Source organism: Diabrotica undecimpunctata, chromosome 6, assembly GCF_040954645.1.
Source record: "Diabrotica undecimpunctata isolate CICGRU chromosome 6, icDiaUnde3, whole genome shotgun sequence".
NCBI lineage: Eukaryota > Metazoa > Arthropoda > Insecta > Coleoptera > Chrysomelidae > Diabrotica > Diabrotica undecimpunctata.
In genome coordinates this window covers 150835290-150860581 of record NC_092808.1, presented here as the reverse complement: position 1 = coordinate 150860581, position 25292 = coordinate 150835290, and the positions used below count along the sequence as shown (strand labels likewise).

At 33.4% G+C, this 25292-nt stretch overlaps 3 protein-coding genes across 3 annotated transcripts in view; 1 reads left to right on the top strand and 2 right to left on the bottom strand.

Annotated features, from left to right (window-relative positions):
- SIDL (SIDL trafficking protein particle complex subunit 10) overlaps nt 1–21551 on the bottom strand; it is a 43469-nt gene extending 21918 nt beyond the window's left edge. The window contains exons 1-7 of the mRNA XM_072535763.1: nt 21269–21551; nt 20992–21209; nt 12904–13090; nt 6624–6826; nt 5650–5925; nt 2490–2696; nt 341–526 (exon numbers count right to left, since the gene is read on the bottom strand). Coding sequence (XP_072391864.1) covers nt 341–526; nt 2490–2696; nt 5650–5925; nt 6624–6826; nt 12904–13090; nt 20992–21209; nt 21269–21332 — 1341 coding nt within the window. The 5' untranslated portion in view covers nt 21333–21551. The remainder of the gene's footprint in view (nt 1–340; nt 527–2489; nt 2697–5649; nt 5926–6623; nt 6827–12903; nt 13091–20991; nt 21210–21268) is intronic.
- Nucleotides 17504–19499, bottom strand: LOC140444104 (uncharacterized). The gene is made up of 2 exons (XM_072535765.1): nt 19425–19499; nt 17504–19131 (listed from the first exon to the last, which is right to left on the bottom strand). The coding sequence occupies exon 2, from the start codon at nt 19122–19124 to the stop codon at nt 18177–18179; it is 948 nt and encodes a 315-aa protein (XP_072391866.1). The 5' UTR covers nt 19125–19131; nt 19425–19499; the 3' UTR covers nt 17504–18176.
- Nucleotides 21552–23113: 1562 nt separating the features above from the next.
- LOC140444101 (ATP-dependent RNA helicase DDX24) overlaps nt 23114–25292 on the top strand; it is a 36555-nt gene continuing 34376 nt past the window's right edge. The window contains exons 1-3 of the mRNA XM_072535761.1: nt 23114–23327; nt 24048–24336; nt 24499–24672. Of these exons, the coding sequence (XP_072391862.1) occupies nt 23196–23327; nt 24048–24336; nt 24499–24672 (595 nt within the window). The 5' untranslated portion in view covers nt 23114–23195. The remainder of the gene's footprint in view (nt 23328–24047; nt 24337–24498; nt 24673–25292) is intronic.

Here is a 25292-nt window from a genome sequence, read left to right as displayed (position 1 = left end):
TCAAGGCCACATAGCTGTACACAGAAGGGATAATCGGGCTTTCTCACATTATGGAAGGAACAATGCCGCAAAGCTTTGAACGCATTACACTTTATTCTTCATAAAATAAAAAACGACAACCTACTGTAAAATTTTATGACGCTATAGACGAGGCTTAATTTATTTTTAGCCGATAAAACCGAGTTTTTTAATAATGTTATCGAATAGTTTTTGGCCGGATCTATTAAAAATTGACGTTACAACCAAGATGACGTAACTACCGAGGCCGTAATATCCAAGTTCCACTGTATTTTTAAAGTTCTAACAACAGCAAAAAATACTCAACTAGTGCAATACTTACTAAATAAGTCTTATTGAACGCTTCTTGTGAACACAACGATATTTTCAGTTTATCTGTTGGTGAGGGATAGTCTGGAGTGCCGGGATTGTCTCCCATTCCAGCAGAGAGCCCGACGACAACGTGGAGTTGTTCCGAAGTAGGCGAACCACCAGGCATCAAACCGCAGAGTTCACCTAAGCTCCGAATCTAGAAGAATTTAGATAATTATTTAGGTATATTTTAAATATATGAATGTTCGAAAACAGTGGTTTCTGACAGAATAATTTCACATACTTTTCGACTTTTGTGTGTGAGCTCTTCGTTTTTTTTATTTGCAATTAATGTGTCTTTACTACTTGGGGTTATTGACACGGACACAGTTTACAACAATTGTTATATTCATAATAAATATACCAGACCAATAAAAGTAGTTAGTACATTATCTATGCAAGCAACAAAGAATAATAAACAGTCACTTAACTGGTTTAAATTAATTAGAGTAAAAATTCTCTTAATTCCCAACAGTATTTCAAACGAATACCAATAACTATCTACCTTGGACTATCGAACAGCCCAAAGTCATTACAGCGTTAAGTATATATAATAAACATGAAACTAGTCCTATTATTTTTAAAGTTAAACTAAATTCAATCCTAGATCAACAATACAATGAGTGGATTAAAATTTATACAGATGCATCCAAAGGTGAACTTGGCGTTGGAGTAGCAGTGGTAACACCAAATGACACTTTTCAATTTAAACTTCCTCTAAATTCCAGCATCTATACTGCAGAACTATTTGGTTTGCTCAAAGCCATCAAGCAAGTAAATATTAAAAACATCCCTTGTTGTCTAGTCCTTTCTGACTCTCTCAGCGCAGTCAAAGCTATGCAAAATGTATACCCTAAACACCCCATTGAGAAAATTATCAGGACCGAATTAATGAAAGCTCAAGAAAATTTCAGAAGAGTCCACTTCCTATGGATACCATCTCATATAGGCATAGAAGGGAATGAAGAAACAGATACTAGTGCGCGTAACGCTATCACCAGTGACGCATCAGAAACAGAGTGTCGGAGTATCGCAGGCGATCTAAAACTTTATTTCAAAAATAAGGTGTTAAGTGCGTGGAATCGGGAGTGGAATGACTCTAGTTCGAAACTCAGAACCATCAAAAGTGATATTTTTTCATGGAAGTCCACAGCCAGAACTATTATTACACGTCTACGACTTGGACACTGTAGGTATACTCATGCCTATCTCTTCTCAAATAGTGAACCTCCAAAATACGAAACATGCAATACAGTAGACAGTATAAAGCACTTCTTGATAGACTGTCCTAAATATGTAAATCAAAGACAGTCTTACAATCTGCCAAATAACCTGAAAGCACTCCTCAACACAAGTTTAGTTCCGAACAATTTATTAGGTTACTTAAAATGTATAAATATGTTACACAAAATTTAAGTTAATTAATTGTTACAAATGTTCAATTGTTCACAAATTGTAATTAATTGTTACAATGATTGATTGTTACAAATGTTAAATTTAATATTACAAATGTTACAGGAATGTCGCTAATAACCTTTATGTGGATGCGACTTTGTTTCTTAAAAAAAAACTCTTTTAAAAACTTTACATTGGTAAAAACACCAAATCGGTTCAGGATAATGAGAATATTTTTTAGTTTTCCATTCAGGGTATGTTTTATAATAGAAGGACCAATGTGATGACAGTCTTCTGGCACATTTTTAGCGGAAAAACGAGTAATGCAGTTGACATACTTGAGGATTGTTAGATGTCATTAGGGAACCGTATGTGTTTCGAAGTCGGCGAATAATAGATTTCTTTTTTCGACATTATCAAGAAGGATATCTTAACAGACAATATTAAGACGTCGTTCGCTCACGGAACGACAGTTCCCTATTCGAATATGTTCACGATTTGATTGGTTAGGGACTGAGTGTAGTTAAAACAACTGACCTGAATATATGAATATATTTGGATGCTACAATATGTTGTTTTTCTTCGAGAAACAATCACAATACAATTCAATTTTTTGCACTATCTACTACATGTATTAGAAAGAAATGGGACACTGAAAAAAGGCCGCGAGAGGAACTACAGTGTGAATTAGTGTAGATATGAACAATATTATATTAAGTGCTTACCTTTTGACTGGCGTACTCCCAGACACCGGCTGTATGTAGGGAATATTCTTGAACTTCGTCGGCGTGGTTAAATTTATCGCACGTATTTAGCACTTCCATTGCTGCTAAGAACAACCAGCAAGCGATAGCACCAGGCGGAGCGGTTATTTCTAAAACTAGCAGCTCTCGAGAACACGTATGAAGAAAAGGCAAGCACCGGGAAGCCATCTACAAAAAAACATCAATATTAAATACAAAGTAGGTCATTTTTGTAACAAACAAAAAAAAGTTGTACTGTTATAACCAGTAATTATTAAGTATTCACCAAAGAAAAATTAGTACAGGGCAAAAGATCAGTAGGGAGACCCCAGAACTCGTGGCTGAAAGACCTGAGGAGATGGTTCGACCGCTCATCCGCAGAGATCTTTCGCGCAGCAGTTTCCAAAACTACAATTGCCATTTGGATCGCCAACCTTCGAAAGGAGACGGCGCAATCAGAAGAAGAAAGAAAAATTGTCAACGTTTGTGTTGTCAACACATGTTAGTGACAAAAGTTTCTAAAATTACCGTAAGTTGGCAACAAAAGTTGTAAAGAAACGTCGAGAACGGTGCTTGTTTTAGTCGATAAATGTCAAAAGAAATAACCGTATTGGAAATGTTATTGTTGGAAACTTAGTCAGTTGGAAACATTAGTTTCAGTTGCACAAGTTGCAAAAAAACATGGACGCCGTGAGGAAGAACGAAGATTTTTTATGAGTTATAGGTATATTAAAACAAGTATTGTATTCAGTATTATGGACAGAGCAATTAAGCTATCTAACCCACAATACCACTCCGAAAATATGAAAAAAAGTTAAAAGATATTTTAGAAAAAATAATTATCCACCAGAATTTTACAAACGTCTAATTAAAAAAAAAAGAAGTTGCAATATCAAAAATCAATCTAATTCCAATATCAATCCACAACAAACCCAAACTATACCCTGCATTAATAATGGTAACATCACCAATTCAAACAAATACTATATATCCTAACCATACATTAATGGATTCTCCAAACAAATATCGAAAATTTTGGCAAAATATAACATCAATGTAGGATATATTAACGTATTGTTAAGAACATGCATTCGGCGTGGCCCGTGTAACGGTTGCATCTCGAAAGCGACTAGAAGTTTCCGGCGATGACTGGAGCGCGAGAGATCAACCCATCAAATAGGCGAATTAGAGGTGGGATACTCCAGAATGTTCTAGTACATAATTACTTTTATATATTACCATACCTTCTATGAGTTAGGATAGTTGATAAGGTATTTTCCTGCTGTAAACTTATAAATAAATATATTTATATAAATTCGAACCGCTCGTTTTATTTAAAAACGGTAGTTGGTGTCACAGTGTGAGGACAATTATTGATTTATTTAAAAAATAAATTCAGAGTGACTTAAAAAAAAAGACTTTTGAACTTTTGAAAAGTATTGTTCGTCGGGAACATCCGCGTAGTTCGGTAGTGATCTTTGTACGAAAGAACATTTAAAAAAGTACGTGTGTGCCTGACCAAAGATGCTGCTAGTAGAACTTTCAGTAAAACAGTTGCGTGAGCAACTAGAAGAACGCGATGAAGACTGCAGTGGGTCCGAAAAGATACTCCAAGAACGAACGAAGACTGTTCCCAATAAGAATGGAGACGACCCAGAGACATTCCAGTTTCAATTAGCAGAATAAGCCGTTTTAACTAAAATAATTGATGGAAAATTCGAGAATGTTTCCAAAAGATTCGATGAAACATATCAAATTATTAAAGAAGTAGCTAGACAAAACGACGAGAAACTCGAAAATGTTTCTAGAAGATTCGAAGAAGTATGTATTCAGAACAATGAGAAATTTGAAGAAGTTTCTAAAACATTCGATAAAGTAGAAGAGAAGATCAAACAGTTAGAGAGCATGATAACCAATACAAAAGTGCTACAACCAGTTAATACAGTAGCCTTAGATCCGGTAGTGAAAGAAGAATCACCGAGAGACGAAACGACACATCATATGAGATTCAAATTGCCACCATTTGATGGAACGCCTTCTTGGTCCATATACCTTAGACAATTGGAAGCTATTGCGACAGCCAATCATTGGACAAAACAAGAAAAGGCTGTTTCCTTGACTGCTGCTTTACGAGGTGATGCTGCAGATATCCTAAGATCGATTCCTAAGGGTCAAGAAAAATGTTACCAGACCTTGTTCACTCGACTAGACAAACGTTACGGAGATGCCCATCTACAACAAGTCTACAAAGTACAAATAAGAAGTAGAATTCAACGAGCAAGTGAGAATTTGCAAGAATTTGAAGCAGATGTTGCTCGTATAGCGCGGTTGGCTTATCCGGAGGTACCTTTTCGGTCTGCGCGATTTCCAGATCTTACACCCATGGACTTCTTTTTTTGGGGACGTTTAAAAAGCATCATCTACGATCATCCTGAGGCTAGAGCCCAAAATTTGGATGAATTAAAAAACTGAATAAGAGAAGTCTCCAAGTCTGTCACATTATTAAAAACCGATACAAATGCACCGCCTTATAATGGTCAGTGTATTTTTATCGAGTTTATGTTATAAGAAATGAACCAAGTATACGTAAGCAACACAAAAATCGACGGACGGAGATGCATAGCCCTTCCGTTATGTGTTACTAAATGGTTTTCGTTTTCTCGTTTTCTGTCTAGGAGTCTAAGGTGTCGGAGGGGATAGGAGAATTACAATTACCTCGTACGAGGCAATGTTGCCGATTTTAGCGCTTTATGTAGTTTGCAATATCTAATCCAAAACTTAACGTACTGTATTATTAAAGTATTCGAGTTTTTGCGGGTAAACAAGTAATATAAACACAGAATATTAAGTATATAGTTCACATGACATAATCACAATCGAGGTTTATATACTTTAATTTTATCAGGAGTGCTGAGTCTAGTCCAACAATATCTTGAAGAGGATGAATCACTCTTAAAACGATATCTGACACCGAGAACTTTTGTATTCCACAATTTCAGCTACTGACGTTATTCCATATTTTGTTTGGTATTGAATTATTTTATTAGAAATTAATTCCATCATAAAAATATGGTTTATAGTAAAAAATATGTTTCGTCGACACATTAGAGTAATTAGTTCTATAAAAATAACAAGAACTTACCTCCCAAACTTTATTTGTGAGCAGTAACATATGAGCCTGTTTGGCAAAAAGATAAGCTCTTAACTCTAAAATGGAGGGGTCTTTTGGTAACTTGGAGCAACCGAGCTTCAAGCCGTGCCACCTCTCTAAAGGTTTCTGGAAACTCCCCAGCCAACTGACGCTGTCGCTCGTGATGCCGTTGACTACGAATTGAGAGAAGAGAGCATCCAATTCGTCGTACTGAACTAGAGCTTCGTCGTACAAACCTAGCATTTCTAAAACTTGGGCCAGTTCCTCCTGAAAGAAAACAGTTCAATAAGTACTCATAAAATTCATGATTATGTTGCTCGCATTATGTTATGTAGTTCGCATTAACATAATTTCTCAGCAGAGTGCTATCAAAATTTCAAATTACAAACCCATTGTTAAAAAAAATTGAAAAAAATTCGAGCGGGACTAAACATTTTTATTTAAAAGGATTAATGACAAATGAGATAAAAACTGAGTTAAATGAAGACTACGGTATGTGTGCTCTGGCAGTTGCAACAGTGTTCAATAACAGCCATAAAGGTTAAACATCGTTCTGGACGTTCAATGGAATAGACTACCCCAGAAGTGATTGATAAAATCCACGATATAGCCTTGAGTGATCCACCAATTAAGGTGCGTGAAATAGTTGAGGTCACAGGGATTTCATAAGGAACAGTTTTTTCAATTGTACACGAAAAATTGGCAGTAAAAATGGTTTGGTTGAGCGTTTGATCTCAGAGCATAAACGCAATCGAGTGGCTGCTTTGGAGTTGTTAGGATGTTTTTCTATACCTATTTATTAGCAATTTTTTTAGTTTTAAAAGACATTAAGTATTTTAGATTTAAGAAGCTAATGTACAAATAAATAAAAGTTGTGAATAAATAGTGTATGTACATATAACAGACTGTGTTAATAGGTAAGGTAAAAAGATTACGATACCTCTGTAATTAGTTTAAGTACTTACTTGAAGTGAGAAATATTGCATAAAATTCCATCCCTGTTCGTTTCTTTTTTCTCTTTGTTGGCGAACGTATTCTTCTAGTCTGTACACTGCTTTCGCGTAAGATGTTAGCAGGAGATGTCGAATGCGGTTCACCAAACCTCTCCACGAATCGGCGGAGCGAGATTCGATTTTTCCGGGATTTATCACAGATATACATCGGTCACCTAAAACACAATAAATTTATCATATAAATTTTAAACGGAAATATTTTGTGCACCGTGTATTCATTTCACCAAAACCAAAACTGAGACCAGAGACATGTTTAAAAAAATAAACCAGATAACACGTTCCTTTACACCAAACTACCTTGCTATCAAAGATGATAACGGAACTCTACTCACTTCTAAAAAAGATCTTTTACACAGATGGAAAGAATACTGTGGACGACTGATGATGGAGGAAAGCACAGACGCCCCATCACAACAAGAAGATGCCAGTTTGGCGACGGAACCTGACGTACTCAAAAGTGAAGTTGAAGCAGCAATTATGAGGCAAAAAAGTCAGAAAGCTGCCGGTCCAGATAACATACCTATTGAAATGATTTGGGCACTAGATGACGTTGGAGTGGATATAATACATCAAATTTGTCAAAGAGTGTGGGAGACAGGTAAATGGCCTGAGGACTGGACACAATCACTATATATTCCCATACATAAAAAGGGAGCGAAAGATTTATGTAGCAACTATCGCACAATTGCTCTAATTGCGCATTGCAGTAAGATACTCTTACACATAATTCTCGAGAGGATAAAGCCCTTTTTACTACCTAACATTGCAGAGGAACAAGCAGGTTTCGTCCCCGGACGTGGTACTAGAGAACAAATTTTAAACGTACGGCAGATTGTAGAAAAATCCAGAGAATTCAACATCACAACATATTTGTGCTTCATAGATTATAGTAAAGCTTTCGATTTGGTCAACTGGAGTAAAATGTGGCAGGTTTTGTTTGAAATGGGAGTCCCCAATCATCTGATACTGCTAATTAAAAGCCTGTACAATAACAATTATGCCAGAGTTAGAATAAATGGGGAACTAACCAATAGTTTCAGGGTCACAAAGGGCGTGAGACAAGGCTGCATACTAAGCCCAATTCTATTTAACATCTATGGTGAATGGATAATGCGGAAAGCTACTGAGGACTGGAACGGTGGCATCACCATTGGCGGGAAGATTTGCAACTTGAGATATGCAGATGATACTACTATCCTCGCTAATTCTGAAGCTGAATTGATTCACCTGCTACAACGGATAGAAGACGTAAGCTTAACGATGGGCCTTAAAATAAACAGAGATAAAACGAGAATCATGATAATTGACAGAGCTAACAACAATCAAAATCATCTGGTCATGATAAACAATATCGCTGTTGTAGATAAATTTGTGTATCTGGGCTCATTAATAACCAACAAAGGAGGCTGTACTGAAGAAATAAAGCGGCGGTCAGCAATCGCAAAAAGCGCTATGGCAAAATTAACAAAAATTTGGAAAAGCCATGAAATAACTACCGATACAAAAATGAGACTAGTAAGAAGTCTAGTTTTTCCAGTTTTTACTTATGCATCGTAATGCTGGACCCTTACTGAGAAAGACAAAAAGAACATAGATATATTTAAGATGTACTGCTGGAGACGAATGCTGAGAATACCATGGGTGGCCCGAAGAACAAATGAATCCATACTGGACCAGCTAAACATAAAGAAAAGACTAAGAACACAAATATCAGAACAAATAATAAGCTATTTTGGACATGTGCTTCGAAGAAATGGTCTTGAAAAACTTACCATCCAGGGAAAAGTAGAAGGCAAAAGAAATAGAGGTAGATCTCCCACACGATACACGGACCATATTGTTGCTACCATTGGCGCTTCATTGTTAGAATGTGCTAGAATCGCAGAAGATAGAAAAACGTGAAGGAACATTGGGAAATTTAGCTAATAGCTTCATGATATCACGATACCTGCATCAGGTTAACGACTAAGAAGAAGAAGAAGAAGTATTCATTTCATTCTTCTGAATGAAATAATAAATGTGTTTATTTTCTTTTAATACACATGTTTAAAGTAGAAGGAATTAAAATTACCTGGTTAATTAATTAAAATAATAAACTAAAAAATAAAATATGCGACCGAATAAAATTATCAATTAATTGGCATAACTCATAAATTATTATCAATTCAGAAGGAATCGCCGTGATACCACCGCAAGGAGAAGTCTCATCTTAGACGCTAGACCGTAGATGGCCCGTAGATGTGACCATTTGGACTTCTGGTTAACTACAGCCTAGTTCTGTGTGTGTAAGGACAAACGCATACTTAGAGATTCTCTCTCGGGGGTGATTGGGATGTTTTCAGACAAAAGACCGTAATAAATTAGGTTCTAAAACTGTCACCTTCAGCCGCCGAGTCGGTACAAAATTGCATATATATTTCTTTAAGTAATTTGATCTTTTAAAAGATTTTGTGCTTTCGTGAGAATTAAGTGGTTTCTCAGAACTTGGCGACATAATATGAATCAACCAAAATCAACGTGAGAATTTAAAACGATAATAAGATATACATACAATGAAAATAAGTAATTAAAATATAATATAACTAATGACATATTATGTATAATACAATAATAAGAATACTAAATAGTTTTCCAAATAAACAAATATGGAATAAATTATATGCATCCGCAAGTAATCCGAAGAAAAGAAAAACGCTAAAGATCATTTGGTAACGATTTCAAGCAATAACTACGATCAAAACGACCTAAGGATCGGTCAAAAATAATTGTAGTTTTTTCCCATCAAGTATATTATATTTCCATAATACATTGGATTTTCGATTTTAGGAAATTTGCAAATTTAAGAATTTATTTTCTTTTTATCGTTTCCATTATTTTTTAATGGGTTTAATGGGTAATAATAATTACACCGGTTATTCGCACAGGGAATTTTAAAACACCGTTAAATTTACCGTACTATAAAAATCAAAACTAATATTAATATTATTTATTCAAACTTGTCATGAAGCCTTGCCTCTTCATGACATTTTCGTTTAGGTATAATTAGAACATCACTGAAGAGTAACAAAATGATGGTCTCATTTAAAATAATTGCTACAATTACGATGGGCGGTAACCTACTTTTCAATAGGTAATAAAAGATACGCACATTCAATTGTGTATTCTTATTTCTTAATTTCGATTTCAATCAAGTACCTTCCTTAATAGGAAGGTTTTGTCATATTTTTTTTTTATATTTCGGCTGTGGATGAGGCATAGATCGTTTTGTACTATGGGAAATTAAATTTCATCATTTTGAACAAGAGAAATCATAAGATTTCTTACCTGGCGAAACTGAATACAAATCTTTACCACCGTGCTTTCTACAACTTGCAAAGCAGACAGATTGATGAATTAGTCGGCAAGGGAATCTAAAATATGCATTCCACATGCCGTTCATCATGGTCAAAATTCGTAGTGAATTCAGTTTCTGGTACTCCAAACAGAGTAAAGAATGCATCGAATGGATCGATGCAGCGCGGCGGCCCTGCGGAAATGAAAATCTAATACCGTCATTATGTTTTATTTATTTACTCTATTTATTTATTTATTTATTTATTTATTTCAACGGTAGAACCATTTACAATAAAATACAACAAATGGTAAAAAGTAAAGATCATGTACACAATCAAACAATATAGAATTTTAGAACAATATAGAACAATAAGAAACATCAAACAATAACAAAGAAACAAGTAAACAGTTAAAATTTGTACATTAAAACAGTATATCAAATCACAAAAGTTAAAAAAAATATATATATATATATATATATATATATATATATATATATATATATAAAAATATCACATATCTAGATTGATAATTACATTATCAAGTTGCCTTTTGAAAGCGTTAATGTTTGTACAGAAAGGATCCAATAGGAGGTCATTGCAAGAGCTCAGCATTCTCGACAAGGGAAAATGACGAGCATAATCAGTCCTATGAAAAGGAATATAAAAGAGTGCAGTGTGTCGAGTTCTATGTATTGTGTTTAAGTGTACATTGGCTAATAACGAAGGACAATTAATAAAGTTGTTTATAATTTTAAACAAAAATAACATATCAGCTCTCAACCTGCGGTTCTTCAATGTAGTAATGTTAAATTGAGACATTATTATAGAATAATCTATGAAATAATTATCAGTATTTTTTATATTAATATGTGCTTTAAAAGCTAAAGATCTTAGAAACTTCCTCTGAACGCTCTCCAATCCATCAATGTATACTTGATGAAATGGGGACCAAACAACAGAGCAGTATTCAAGACCTGAGCGTACCAGAGGGCAATACAATAATTTAAACACAGTAGGTGAGAGATCATGACTGTTACGATAAATAAAACCAAGATTACGAAATCCTGTTTCCTTAATTTTAAGAAAATGGCTTCTAAATGTCAATGCACAATCCAATAATACACCCAAATCTCTTATCTCAGTAACTGAATTCAAGAGTACATCATTAAGAACATATCTATTAATTTAAGCTTAAACCATTTTGTTTTGACCATAAAAATATATTATTTACATCATCTTGCAGGAGATCTCTATCCGATTTATTATGTATACAACGAAATAGCTTAAGATCATCAGCAAATAGCAGGAAGTGTGAGTTTTTGATAGCCTTACCAATATCGTTAATTAACAAGTTAAAAAACAAAGGACCACAGTGAGACCCTTGTGGTACACCAGAATAACAATGGAATTCTTTTGAAGTATAATTGTTAATCCGTACTTGCTGTGTACGTCCCATCAGAAAACTTTTAATCCAATTAACAATGAGGTCACCAAAGCCAGATGCATGAAGTTTGTGGACCAAAAGATTATGATTAACGTGGTCAAAGGCCTTTGAGAAATCAGTGTAAACGCTGTCGACCTGAATTTTATTCTCAAATGCACCCAACAAGTATTGTTGGTAATTGACAAGGTTTGTTACTGTTGACTTCCCGTTAGAAAATCCATGTTGTTCATCAATAATTATGTTTCTGCAAGCCCAGGTGAGATTTATCGATACCAATTTATCAAGAAGTTTCGGGATTGCTGATTGAATAGTTATACCTCTATAGTTGTTAACACACTCGCGATTGCCAGATTTATAGATGGGTGTAAGAAAACTATTTTTCCAATATTGTGGAAATACAGATGATGATAATGATAAATTGAAAATTTGTTGTAAAGGTTTACAAAGGGAAAAAATACAGTTCTTAATAAGTGCTGCAGGTATACCATCAGGTCCTGAAGAATATGTAGTTTTTAAACTCATAATCCCCTCGAAAACATCAGTCACACTAAACTTCAGAATCTGAAAATCCACACTATAGTCCAATTTAAAATTAGGTACATTATACTCACCATCATTATATGTACCTGAAAAATAACTGGCAAAAAGATTAACTATTTCATCACCATTCTGAGCTATTACATCCCCACCTTTATTAGACATTACATTAGGATAAGCACTAGACCCACGTGTAGTACTAACATACCTCCAAAAAGAGTGGGGATTACTTGAAAGATTTGCTTGAATATTCTCTAAATAGTTCTTATAACATACTGCTTGTAATGATTTACATCTTTCCCTTAACATCGAAAACTCCTCATAAGAGTTGCCTGAAGCTTTAAAATTCCTGTGAGCTATTTTTTTCTGTATGACAAGCTCAATTAATTCTCGCGAAAACCAAACTGGAAAGTTTAATGATTTAAACCGTTTGATAGGAACAAACATATTGATGGCATCATATAAAATATGGTAAAAATTTTCTAAGCAGCAATTTACATCTGATTCATCTAATACCTTGTTCATTTATTTACTTTATTTATTATTTACGAATTTTGACCATGATGAACGGCTTGTGGAATGCATATTTTAGATTTCCTTGCCGACATTCATCAATCTGTTTGCTTTGCAAGTTGTAGAAAGCACAGTGGTAAAGATTTGAATTCAGTTTCGCCAGGTAAGAAATCTTATGATTTATCTTGTTGATATTAGATGGCGTTGTTACGTCTGTAAATAATTATTTCGATAATTATTGTCCTAAGACGGGATAGATTTTGTTTAAATTTAGAGCAGTGACATATGCCGCTCTGATGAGAAGTATAAGCTGCTTGCCGCCGCCTTGCATCGAAATAAAAATCTAACACCATTATGTTTCATAATTTTGACATACACTTTATAATATACAAATATTTCTTACCTTGTTTAGGTGCGAAGTCAGCCCGAATCTTGTCCAAAACTGTTGTTCTAGGTAATAATTTGTTTGTACGTTTTCCATCAAAGTTTTCAACGACTACTATTAACCAATCGACAATTTCTTTAGCGGATAGGTCTCTCTGCCAACTTTCAATGTCTTCTTTCACTGTAGTTTTGTACACTTCTAAGTCCTGAAATCGGAAAATGGGAAATATTCTTGTAAAATGCAAGATGCTAAAAAGTTAATACAAAATAACAGACAAAATTTTGAAAAGTTAAACCAAACCCTGCGATCAATTAAGAACTATACCATAATGATTGTAGGTGGAAAAAAAATAATAAAGCTTTACAATCTCTAGGGATTATAGCTAACGCCATGGTGTTCAAAATCCTACTCTATGTCATTTAGAGCTTGCTGTGTCTCTTTGCTGGCGTCGTGACTCTTTTCCATTTCTTCCTGTCCTTGCACTGAACTGTCCAGTCTTTAACATTCATTGTTAGACCAATTGACGCAAACCGTTTTTTGTTATTCTGTGAGTAAATGAGGGATCCAACGGGAAACCAATCTTTTGGATCGAGGTGACTGCAATTTTGAGTGGACCTAGCCTGGATTCGTCGCTGGGGCTGGAGCGACCACGTTGAAATTCCCAATACTAGCGGGAAAGAGTTGACTGGTGTGATGCGTCATTCCCAAACATAGAAACTATTTCAGCGAGACATTGCTGTTGGGATAATTCTCTCCAAAAATCCATTTTTAGACCGACATAGTAATTTAAAAAATTTACATTATCATGATGCAAAAGTCATGAGAGACTCATTCCATCCATCCAAATCCGATCTTTCTTTTCGGATTGCTTCACAGAAACGACGTTGAACTTGTAGGTAGTAGTCTTTATTGACTGTTTAAGCTCGTGGCACAAATTCATGGTGCATGCCAATAAAATCAACGAACGCAGTCAGCATAAGCTTCACGTTCTATAGCACTTGTTGAGCCTTTTTTGGTCTTGGCGAACCAGAATGTCTCTACTGGGATGATTGAACCTTAGTTTAGACATCATATCGACAAATCCATGTTTTGTCAACCTGTTATAACCCTTTTGAGTAAATCTGGGTCGTCGTTCATTTAGTTACGCCTGAGCAACTTCCATTCGCTGCTGTTTTTGTTCAAAATTTAACAATTTTGGAACAAATTTTGCTGACACACATTTCATACCCAAAACGTTTGAAAAAAGTTGTGAGTCAATTGTTATGTCAACTTCATCAGTGACTTCTCTGATTGTCATCTGGCGCTGATAAATGATCTTTCATAGGCAACATAATAAAATCAGAGTATATAGTGATACTAGGGCTCTAATATATCTTACAAAACCAAAATATGGAGTTCAACCTTCTGCAAAGTTGTAGGAAATGGATTTCCCAGCAAAATATTCAAGAATTTTGATAATTTTATATAATTTTGATAATAAATCACTAGTGTTATTAGCAGTCATGATGAATGATGAATCATCAGCATTTGATTTTTTTGTATCTCATTTAATTATATAATAAAAGTAAAGGGATTAATAATCTTTCTTCTGAAGTCATTGTGGTTAAATACTTTTTGGAGCAATCTTCTCTATTAGTGTTTGCTATATTATAAGTGTATACAATTTCACACATTAAATGAATTGAGAAGAATTTCTGCTAAGAATCTAATTAAGTTATGGAATCACTGGTGAAACAAAACAGCTCCAACTTTAATAGAAATATCTATAACTTATTTAATACTAAATTGTTCATAAAATTAAATATTTTGAAGATGCCAAAGTAAAATTCTGTTACTGATACTAAATGTTTATATTTGGAATTATTTGTTTTATATGTCACAGAAAAAAATGTAATATTAGAATCGTACTAGATACCAGCATGAGAAATGTATTCATTTTTATATTGCACATTTCTTTTATTTGCTAGAGAATGATTTTGGGGAAGTGTTTATAAGAGTTTAGTGATCTCTTGTAACTAGTAATTAAAGTAGAACAATTATCCTAGTTTCCAAGGAAGAAGTATCGATACTGTTTAAAAAAATTAGTAGTGAGTTGATACAATGTTTAGTATGCATCTTAGTAGTCTTTTCTGGTAAATAAATACTTTACTTAGATGTGCAGACAACCTTTAAGACATAAACTAAAATTTCCACATAACATATTTGATTTTAAATAGGAACTATGGTTCAAGTTAAGCCAGTAAGTACAATTGTACAAAAACTGGGATATGCCCATTCTACAATCTGAAGATTTCAAATTTGATGCTTGCAATATTGCCAGATTTTTTCATTTTTCTGATATCACTAGTCACAATAATTTTTTTAATACAAAATTTTGTACATTATTGGAATCCTCACTTAAATATGAGTTTATATAGTCACAAAGGTGTTAAATAATTAAAACTTCTCATTGCCAAATAGTTTTGAAATAATTCAGTAAATATAGAATGCTGTGATTTTATTTATTTTTATTATTTATTTGTCAACGAGCAATTTGCCCCAATTTAAATACAATATTACAATATTATAATATTAAAATATAAATTTTTAAAACCCTAATTTATTATATGCCATAAAATTTAAAACTAACATAGACAAAAAAGAAAGAAACAAAACAAAAACCAGGTCACAATTTAAAATCTATTAAACTAAATTACACAGCTGATCAAAAGAATCACATGCAAGATATTAATTGCACTTTAAAAACACTTATAGCAAGCTATCTGTATAGATATTTGCAAACCTAGCAGACCTACATGGATAAGAATTATATACATAGTTTGTTCTAAGGTGTGAAGAGTTGTGATGTTGTGAACTTTCAATGTTGGAGTAAACGATTTTGTTAACTGTATGGTGATCCTTAAATGAATTAAATCTTAGGAATTTAGGTTGAACCGTCTCAAAAGCCTGAATATTATAGTGGGGGGACCATACACATGAGCAGTAATCCAAGTGAGATGTCACTAGTGAATAGTATAATAATTTAATGGAAAGGATATTAATAAAATCCTTAGCACACCGTTTGAAAACATCCAGCATTTGAAGTGACTTTGATAGTCATCAATATGTGTGGTATTAATGATAAAGTGGAATCAAGACCAACACCTAAATATTTAACTTGGGTTATAGAGTCTAAAGGACAACCTTTTATAGTATAGATTTATTTGGTAGGGTTTCTGTTACAACTAAAGACCATTAACTAGGACTTTTTAACATTGAGTTCCATACCATTTATTTCACACCAGTGGTTCAAATGTGCTTGTAGGTTGTGGTAATCATATCGTCGATGAAAATCCGTAAAGGCGTATCTCGATTTTTGCAACTTTTCACTAGAGCGAAAAAACGGATCTCCGACTTCTATTTGCTTCCATTTCAGAAAAACTGGACTGAATATAAAGTTCTTTCTTTGTGATAGTAAAGAACAATGACTAAGAAATAGTACTTTAAATATTGACTAAATTATTATTGTTATTATTATTTTTGGGGTTAGTTTGAGATACGCCCTTTTGTAGAGCTAGCAACAATAGCTTTGATGTGGGTTCTTAAGATACGCCTTCCGCAAACAACCAGTCGATTTGGATGTTTTTTACTAAAAACTGTTTTAGAAATGAAAAAAACTGCTAATATATTTTATTGAATAGGATTTAAGATGACTGAACAACAATAAAAAATTAATTTATTATTGTAAAGGAAACATAGTTGAAAATACATTCCAAAAAAAACATTATAATTCACAAAAAAGAGTATCAATAATAAGAAAACTAAAATTTATATTTAACAAAAACTGTATCAAAATAACCATTATTAAACACTTGACTAAAACTAAAAGGACGAAGCTAAAGGGTTTAGTCTTAAAAACAAAAACATAGTTAAAAAAAAATAGTTTTAAATTTTCATTCCGCTGTATGAGGCAGAGATTTATAAAAATTAATATGTTCTGGTAACCGTATCACTGGTGTGTTACCGGTACAGAGAGTGTTCAAATCTTTATATTTTGCCATCGATATAGGTCGGGGCTCTGTGTTTAATTTATTTAGTGGTTTAGTTAGGAAAGGAGTATTTTGTCGCTTTAGAGTGACTGATCGATAATTTTCTTCTAGGTGACTTGTTTTAAAGAAAATTTAAATCGTTTTTAGTAACTTTGAACTCTGTTACCTCTGTCCATTTAAAGCCATTACCTTAATCATCTATTCGCAATGACCTTATTCGAAGATTTTCGCCTAAAGTTTTAAAATCCCAAAAGTCCCCAAAACTAAAGATATGTACCTCATAGGGCTTAGCAAGTCTTGCAAGACGAATAACAGGTGTTAACTGGGACGGAATAAACAATTCGCCCGCTTTTTTAATGGCATACGAAATGGCACTATGAGCAGAGTCTCCTTCATTTTGGCAGTGGTTTGCAGTAAAAAAGCACAGGCTAATTTCACCAATGTGATTTGACTTAGAAACGATAAACAAAAGAGCCGCTACTACGATGGCATTGCGGTTTTGTCCTCCACAGCCATCTGCAAATAAATTAACTATCTTAACTTTTTTTCCGTCATATTTTAAAAGGATTTTAAATAAGGCTGTAGATATTTCACAGCTCCCTCGTCCACTATCGCATTCGTTCCACGTAAAGCAATGACAGTCGCGAGAGGCCAAGTTATAAAATGTTAAATTATAACAAGCAAGTCTTCTTTTGTAAAAAATCGCATTTTCGTTCGATATAGGTAAGTGTATTACTTGTTGTAGGTCAAAACATAAGCACACCGTTTTTTCAGGATCACTTTCAGCTGAAATTTTACAAAGGCTTTTATACTCTCGTATAGCATTTTTCGACTTTGTATGTTCATCGTAAGTCGTTTGCATTTCTACTTTTTTTTCTTTAGAACTTTCGTGATACGTTTTGCATAAACTACATAAATCTTTTTTGGGCCTATGGAAAGATAGATTCTTAGCCTTAAAAACTGCGCGATATGTCGTAAAAGACGGTTTGTCTTCATCGAAACCCGATTCATTAATAAACATTGCATACATCCTTTTTAAAGTTAAGTCACTATGAAGATATTCCCGAGTGCTATCTTTGCGACAATAATGCGACTCTACTCGCGGAAAACGATTAATATGATTTTCGATTAGTTTTCTTTTAGCTTCGTCCTTTAGAACGACGTTAGCACATCTACCACCACGATTGTCTTTTTCTATAAAGCCAGTACTATCCATTTTAGTTAGTACAGTACGAATGGCTTTTTCACTTACATTTAACGTATTCATAAAAAATGAACGACACACCTGGACAGTGTTTCCATCCAAAGGAAGAAAAAATAAGTTAGTGTTCTCACGCCTAGATTTGAGATTTGAAGTTGTGCAAATTTTTTTTTAACTTGTTTAACGTGCCGCGCAATATATTCGCGTTGGAGTTGTACATTAGCCAATTTATAGAAGTTATCAAATATTGATTGCCTAACTTCTTTACTAAACTTACTGCAATTCCTACCGCCCTTTTTACACCACTCACTGTTACAGGATGAACCTAGTTTACGTCCGCTAACAGTCTTTTTGGTGTCTACTGAAACATATTGAGCACCACTTCGTCGTAAAACTTGAGCAACTCTCTTTTTATTTGTTCTCGTCAAGACTTCCCTTTCATATTCCTTTGATGCACCTTCTACGTTGTAATCTTCGGGCTTTCGATTATCGATCTTCTTTTTTTTGCGATATCTCCTTTTTGACACAAACGAATCATCACTGGAATCTTGGTTGCGATGCTTATCACAAGTAGGCAAATCCTCCATGAAATGATTCCAGCAGAGAAGGATTTGACAACGGAAACAGGAACTGAACACTTCTCCTTTGCATTTTGGTACTTCACAGCACTGAGTATAAGTGGGATCGTTTGTATCGCTTAAGTCTATATCCGAGTAGGGATCGCCGTTGTTTAAATGGTCACTTGATTTTTTATTATTTTTTTCACTATTATCTGTATTATCTGATTCCGATCCAATCTCGGTGTTTGTCAAAGGTTCATTTTCTTCACTCGAACTGCCACCACAATATCCTTTCATATCAAGGATGATTCCAAAATACCACCTTTCATTATGTAGCATTTTAACACGTGTACCGTTTTTAAACGTATCGTCCTTGTTTACCACCTCTAGTTTATTTGTACATACCAAACATATTGAGCGATCCCTCCATTGCACCAAAACTTCCATCATAGTGTACCTGTAATTAAAATACGTCTATTAATCAATCAATTTTGTTTTGAATACGATAGTTTTAAATGTAGTTATTTAGATTTTATCTAGTTTTTAGTATTCTTTATTTTTAGCAACTTACAATGTGTAAGATGTTTTTATTTTTAACAAACCTTCTCTTTCTAATAGTCACAAATCAACTTAAAATACTAGGACTACAATTATTCAGCTAAACAACAAGTAAAAATACTCGTTATAATATTCATTCATAATACCTAATATACGAAAGTCATTTATTAAATAAAAGAACCACGTACTTACCAATGTTTACTTAGATTTTTTTGGAACACAAAACAAACGTATTAAGTTACACGAACAACCGCTCTGGATAAGTACATACGGTGAACAACTGTTCTTTTCTTTCGGTTTTAAACGGCCAATAGCAAAATTATACAAGCATAGACCTGCAAAGATCCGCCTGTATAAACATATTTACCTTTTCATGAAGTAAATACGATAGGGCGTATGTTAATATACGCCCCAAAATCGGTTAAAAAATTATAGTTTTAAGGCGTATCTTAAGATGCTCCCATACGTTTAAATTTTTTTTTTTAACTTTTTAAGATACGCCTCAGTAAAAGCATTAGGTTTTAATGTGAACGGTATAAGATTTAGTTACGCCACTTCTTCACATCATGGGACCTATAGTTATGATATCAAATACGGTCCTAACTCAATTTCGTCAAATTTTGAGATACGCCTTTACGTGTTGACACCGACGATATATATTCATGATATTCATATACAGTTTTAAACCATCCGCGAACATGAGACAGTGTGCATGAAAAAAACAGGAGCCAATATCATTCACATAGATATTAAGGAGAAGGGGACCTAGGTGCGAACCTTGAGGTACATCACATGCGATGGTACTTCTATCTCATTCAATTGGAAGCCTTCAATTGTGATATTTATTCATAAAACTAACAATAGCACATTTATGTAACAATAAAACACTGAAAACTTTGTTTTCAAAACTTCCACAAATTTTTATTTTAAATTCTTATCACTACAGCTGTTTCGGCTGATTGCCTTTCTCAAGTTGCGCTTGAGATTGCGCAAGATTGCACTTGAGAAAGGCAATCAGCCGAAACAGCTGTAGTGATAAGAATTTAAAATAAAAATTTGTGGAAGTTTTGAAAACAAAGTTTTCAGTGTTTTATTGTTACATAAAATGAACTTCCATCAAGTAACGGTCGAATCCATCAATTAATAGCACATTTATTGAAAAGTTTTGTAAAATAAATTGTATTAATAACTAAAGCAGACACTTAGTTATTTTATGTTTTTAAAAGAGCAAATTACATACATACTAGTAATTAAAATACTAGTAGATAAAATATATTTATGTATACATTAAAATAAAGCTTTAAAAATGCTATTAACAATGTGATACAAGATCAACTTGACAGTTGAGGATCATCAAAATGTTTATTGCAGAGAAAACCTGGCTTTGTTTCAAATTAAACTTAAAACGCTATTTAACACCCCAGGATGCATAGAACCAAGTAAAACTAACATTGAACTCCAACAACTTGCAACATACCTACTATTAAATTCAACATTTTCAGCTTATTTAATTTTTAAATAAAATATTATTATTGTTTATAGATATTTATTATTTCGATAACATAGAAAATATCTTAGACAATGGAATATCTAAAATTCAAATAGTTTTTTTTTATATCAAAACATCACAGTTCCAAGTGTCAAATTACTTTAATAAAATAAGGGTAAGTGATTAAACTAACTCAAAAATAAATGATATGGTGTTAAAGAAATACTAAAATTCATTGGAGTTTTAATAAAACTAGTTCATAATACTTACAGAACAATCTGTCCAATAAATATGAAAGAGTGGCTGCCTAATCAGATCCCAGCTGTTGGGCTTTGGTAGTGCAGCAGGGCTATAAGGTACGAAAACTGCTCCAATATGAACAGACCGTATGGGCCTGCCGAATGTTCTTCTCCACTCATAAGTGTCTTGAGGAAGGGCCTCAGTGAGATTGTCCTCAATTGTGGAGAAAACTTCGATTTCTCCAGCACCTAAAAACAAAAGTAATAAATGAAATTATTCGTGAACTCGAATGTTAAAAATTACTTACATGTTATATGGGGTCTACGGTCAATTAAAGACCCTTCTTCATTTAAATCAGTCCCATTCATCATCAAAATATTTTACTTCCTATCCAGGTGGAACACAATAAAGCATTTTTACATTATTTTCTATACTAATTTTCCAGAAAATATTGCACTAAAATAACCTGACACCATTTTGTGACTATTGAAAACAAGGAATTTAATTTACGTTATTACAACAAACTCCCATTTATTTCCATAGCCCTTCGAAAAATGACAACTTGCAGACAACTAACGTTGACGGAAGCTGTTGACAACAAATATTTCACTTCTTCTTCTTTCATTTTCTGGAGAAAATCAGGCAAAAATTGTATTTGGTCACAGCATAAGGAACTTTTAGGTCTATGCTGTGATTTGTAGCTGTCAAATGTTTTTTGTACAGAGTACAGAAACAAATAGTAGTGTAAGTGGTATAGGACAAAGGAGGAGAATGATTTGCATGGTCCTACCGTTTGTAATGACGACGGCGCTACTAGTCACGTTAGGTGGGCGTATGACATGGCAAGAGTGGGCAAGAGGCGTATGACGTCACTTATAATCAACGCCTTTATTGTATCCCAAATTTTAGAAATAAGAGATAAAAACATAAATTTTTATATATCTAGTAAACATTGTTAAAAGAGAAGGTACAATACAAAAATGGTATAGTATTCCAAATCGAAAAAATCAAAAGAATATCTGTGTGGGTAAAAGCACAAACCATACATACAGTATGTATGGTTTGTGGGTAAAAGTTAAAGTTGGACAAAGGGCAAAACATTCTGAGGATTAGTTTATTTTTACTATTTTGTACATTTTGCTTCTGTAGTTAAATTACCTTTAAAACTCAACCAACATGAATCCTTGATTTATGTACTATATTTTAAAATCATTAAAACTCTTAACTCTTATAATTCCTATCCTAAAAGTTACCTTCTTTTATAAAAAAGTCATACATTCTTAATTTTAATAATATTTCATTATTATAGATTCCATGGACCTACAATATACTTATACTTATATATATATATACTTATGAGCAATAGTTACATCAAAGAATATAGTCTCTATATTCTTTGGATACTTTGTGCTAATTTGTGATGAGTGATGATGATCCTGAAAAGCAAGATCACAAAAATGCCAGAGTTTATACTTTATTATCTACAGATGGCTCTTTAAAGAAGAGTATTTTAAAAGGTATGGAACTTTTAACAAAACAGTACTTATGAATATAGAGGCATCTATATTTGTTTATCAAAAGGAATATCTCCAACACAATGGAAAGATCAAATGAAGATTGGTGGAGAAATCCCTACATGAAGTTGTCTATCTGGTACCGGATCGCAGCGAATGGAGACAGCAAGCTAACAGTATTTAGAGTGTCCCCACACACACACCCTGACAAGGGCTTAAGGAATGAGCAGGAGGAGGATATTTGTTGTCAATACTTTATCAAAGAAAGTTATACAAATAAACAAGTATCAGGATATCTGTGTTTTATTTTGTTGTTTTGGAGGCTTTGGGTTGTTAATGTAATGGAAAACAGATAGGGTCATAAAATAATAAATAAAAACTTTCCTGTACCATAATATACTCTCCCTCTCTCTGTCTGATATTATGTTATACATTTATAATAATATAAAAATGCGTATGTAAGTGTATACTATATTTTTGGACAGACAATATATTTTTTGGCATAGAATAAATTTTTATTTCTTATTTTATGACTATATTTTCCATTAAAAGCATACTTTTTGGCCCGTCCGCGTTTGGCGCTAGAAACTCTCTCCCAAATGTTTCTATACGACTTACCTTAGTTTTATGTAAACTTAACCAAACTTTTTGGTTGGCTTTTGGTGCAGATTATTGTCATTTATTCACGTGTAGAATTAATAAATTTGAAATTAATATAAAATGACTAAATACATTAAGGGTAATTGGAAACCGGTGGCTATAGATTCAAATGTATTTTCAGGGGATATAACTGATTTGATAGGCATAGAGGAATGTACAGACTATGATTTAAATGAATTTTCTTCAAAAAAGGTAAATATTTTTGGACAAGCTGTAAATTTCAAATTTACGATAGTGAATGCTATTGAATAATACTATAATTGCTGTTGCAAAATGAGTTTTACTGTTTTAGAGAAATGACAATGCCGAAATGGTATAGAAAAAGAGAATTATAAAATAAAAAAGCACAAAGATACATAAGCACCCATTGTATTCTGCTTTATAGACAGCGGTTTGGAATTATTGCTTCCTGGAGTTTTATATAGACATTTTATTTCACTAACAGTGACATACTTAACTGGAAACAGTTGTGACTGTTGCAGGATCGTTTTGATAATGTCTCTGGTAGTTAGGGGAAGGAACTATGAATGTCCTTTTGAAAAACACTTTGTCAAAAAGCAGAAACACTTAAAATAAACTTTTATTTACACTAACAAAGATTTTAGTTACAAATTATACTTATACTATTCAGAGTGAAAAAGGGTGGTTTTGCGATGCTTTTTTATAATAAATACAAATGCTGCTTTTGCTGTTATAGTATGTTGCAATTGGTGTTGCAAGATTTCAGAATGTTTGGTTCTGACAGGCAGTAACCTCTTACTGAATGCTGGATTCTAGCAGTCATTGTACTGGAACTAACGTCAGGAAGAACTAATTTCAGACAACTAAAGGAAAATAATGTATTATTACAAACCACTGACCATTACAGTCTACAATATTTCTTTGTCCATAAATCTAAATTTTTATTTTTAGCCACAAAAAAGAAATTTATCCAATGAGAAAAGTAATATACCTAAGAAGAAAAGAAAAAATGTAAGTAAAGAGAGAAATAAACAGCACATAGAAATAGATCATTTTACCCCATCTAAGTCAGGAAATACCTCAGGCATAGAAGATGAAGTTGAAAGTACCAAAAATGATTTGGATGTCACAGCTTGGAATTCTTTTGGTTTACCTGAATCAATATTAAAAGCCATAGCAGAGTTGGGGTACTCTAATCCTACTCAAATTCAAGAGTTGACTTTGCCCTCAGCAATATTAGGTATGATTATGTCAATTTCCTAAAAACCTCTTACATTTTAAAACTCATAAAAACAAGCCTTTTATATAAGAGATTGTTATTCATAAAGAGATTTTTCTTGTCTTACTTTATCAGTTTTTAGATAAGTGACAATATTCCTCTGTATTTTTCATTTATTTATAGGAAGAAGGGACATTCTAGGAGCAGCTGAGACAGGTAGTGGGAAAACATTAGCTTTTGGATTACCAATATTAACAGGAATTTTGAAAGTGAAAGAAAAAAATTCAATGATAGAAGATGATAAAGAAGATGAGTCCAATTCTGATGAATCTGACTTTGAAGATGAACTTAAAGAAGGTATGTGTTTGTTATTCACATTTACATGAGGATGCAGGTTAAGATTAATTTTCATTTCAATATTATGTACATCTGGAGTATATAATATGATCTTTCTTAAAAATAATTAAATAAGTAAAAAATCGGTTGCCTGTAAAGTCGGTTTTACGGGCGAAGATTTTACGTGACAACATCTTTTTCTCGGTAGAATATTTATTGATATGAATATTATTAAATTGCACAATAGGAACAAGGAATTGAATGAAAATAAGAATTGCACAAATTTTAACTATAGAAATATATTTTGTTTACTAAAACATTGTACATGTAAACTTAAACTTAACTAATTTCTATTTGAGTGATTTTGTTGAGGATAGGACGATGATAGGAGAAATATGAAATGAAAGGAAGTGTTTCTGCTGTAATGTGTCTTGCGAAAGTCAAGGAAATCGAAGGAATCGGCACGCACCGATTCAACGCGCCTAATTCTCTAGTGCTGCGCGCGCAGCGGACCGATCATGTTTGAGTGGGAGAGAGACGCAAGGCATTCGCCGGTCCGGCGGGCCTCTCTCTCGTTCGGTGACTCATCGTAACAGACGTGAGCGGGCGTTAAACTTTTTCATGAGTGACTCCGAGCCACA

What these genes read in the sequence shown, in the direction of transcription:
- LOC140444104 (XM_072535765.1), bottom strand. Translation starts at nt 19,124, where the DNA reads ATGATGGAAGTTTTGGTGCAATGGAGGGATCGCTCAATATGTTTGGTA.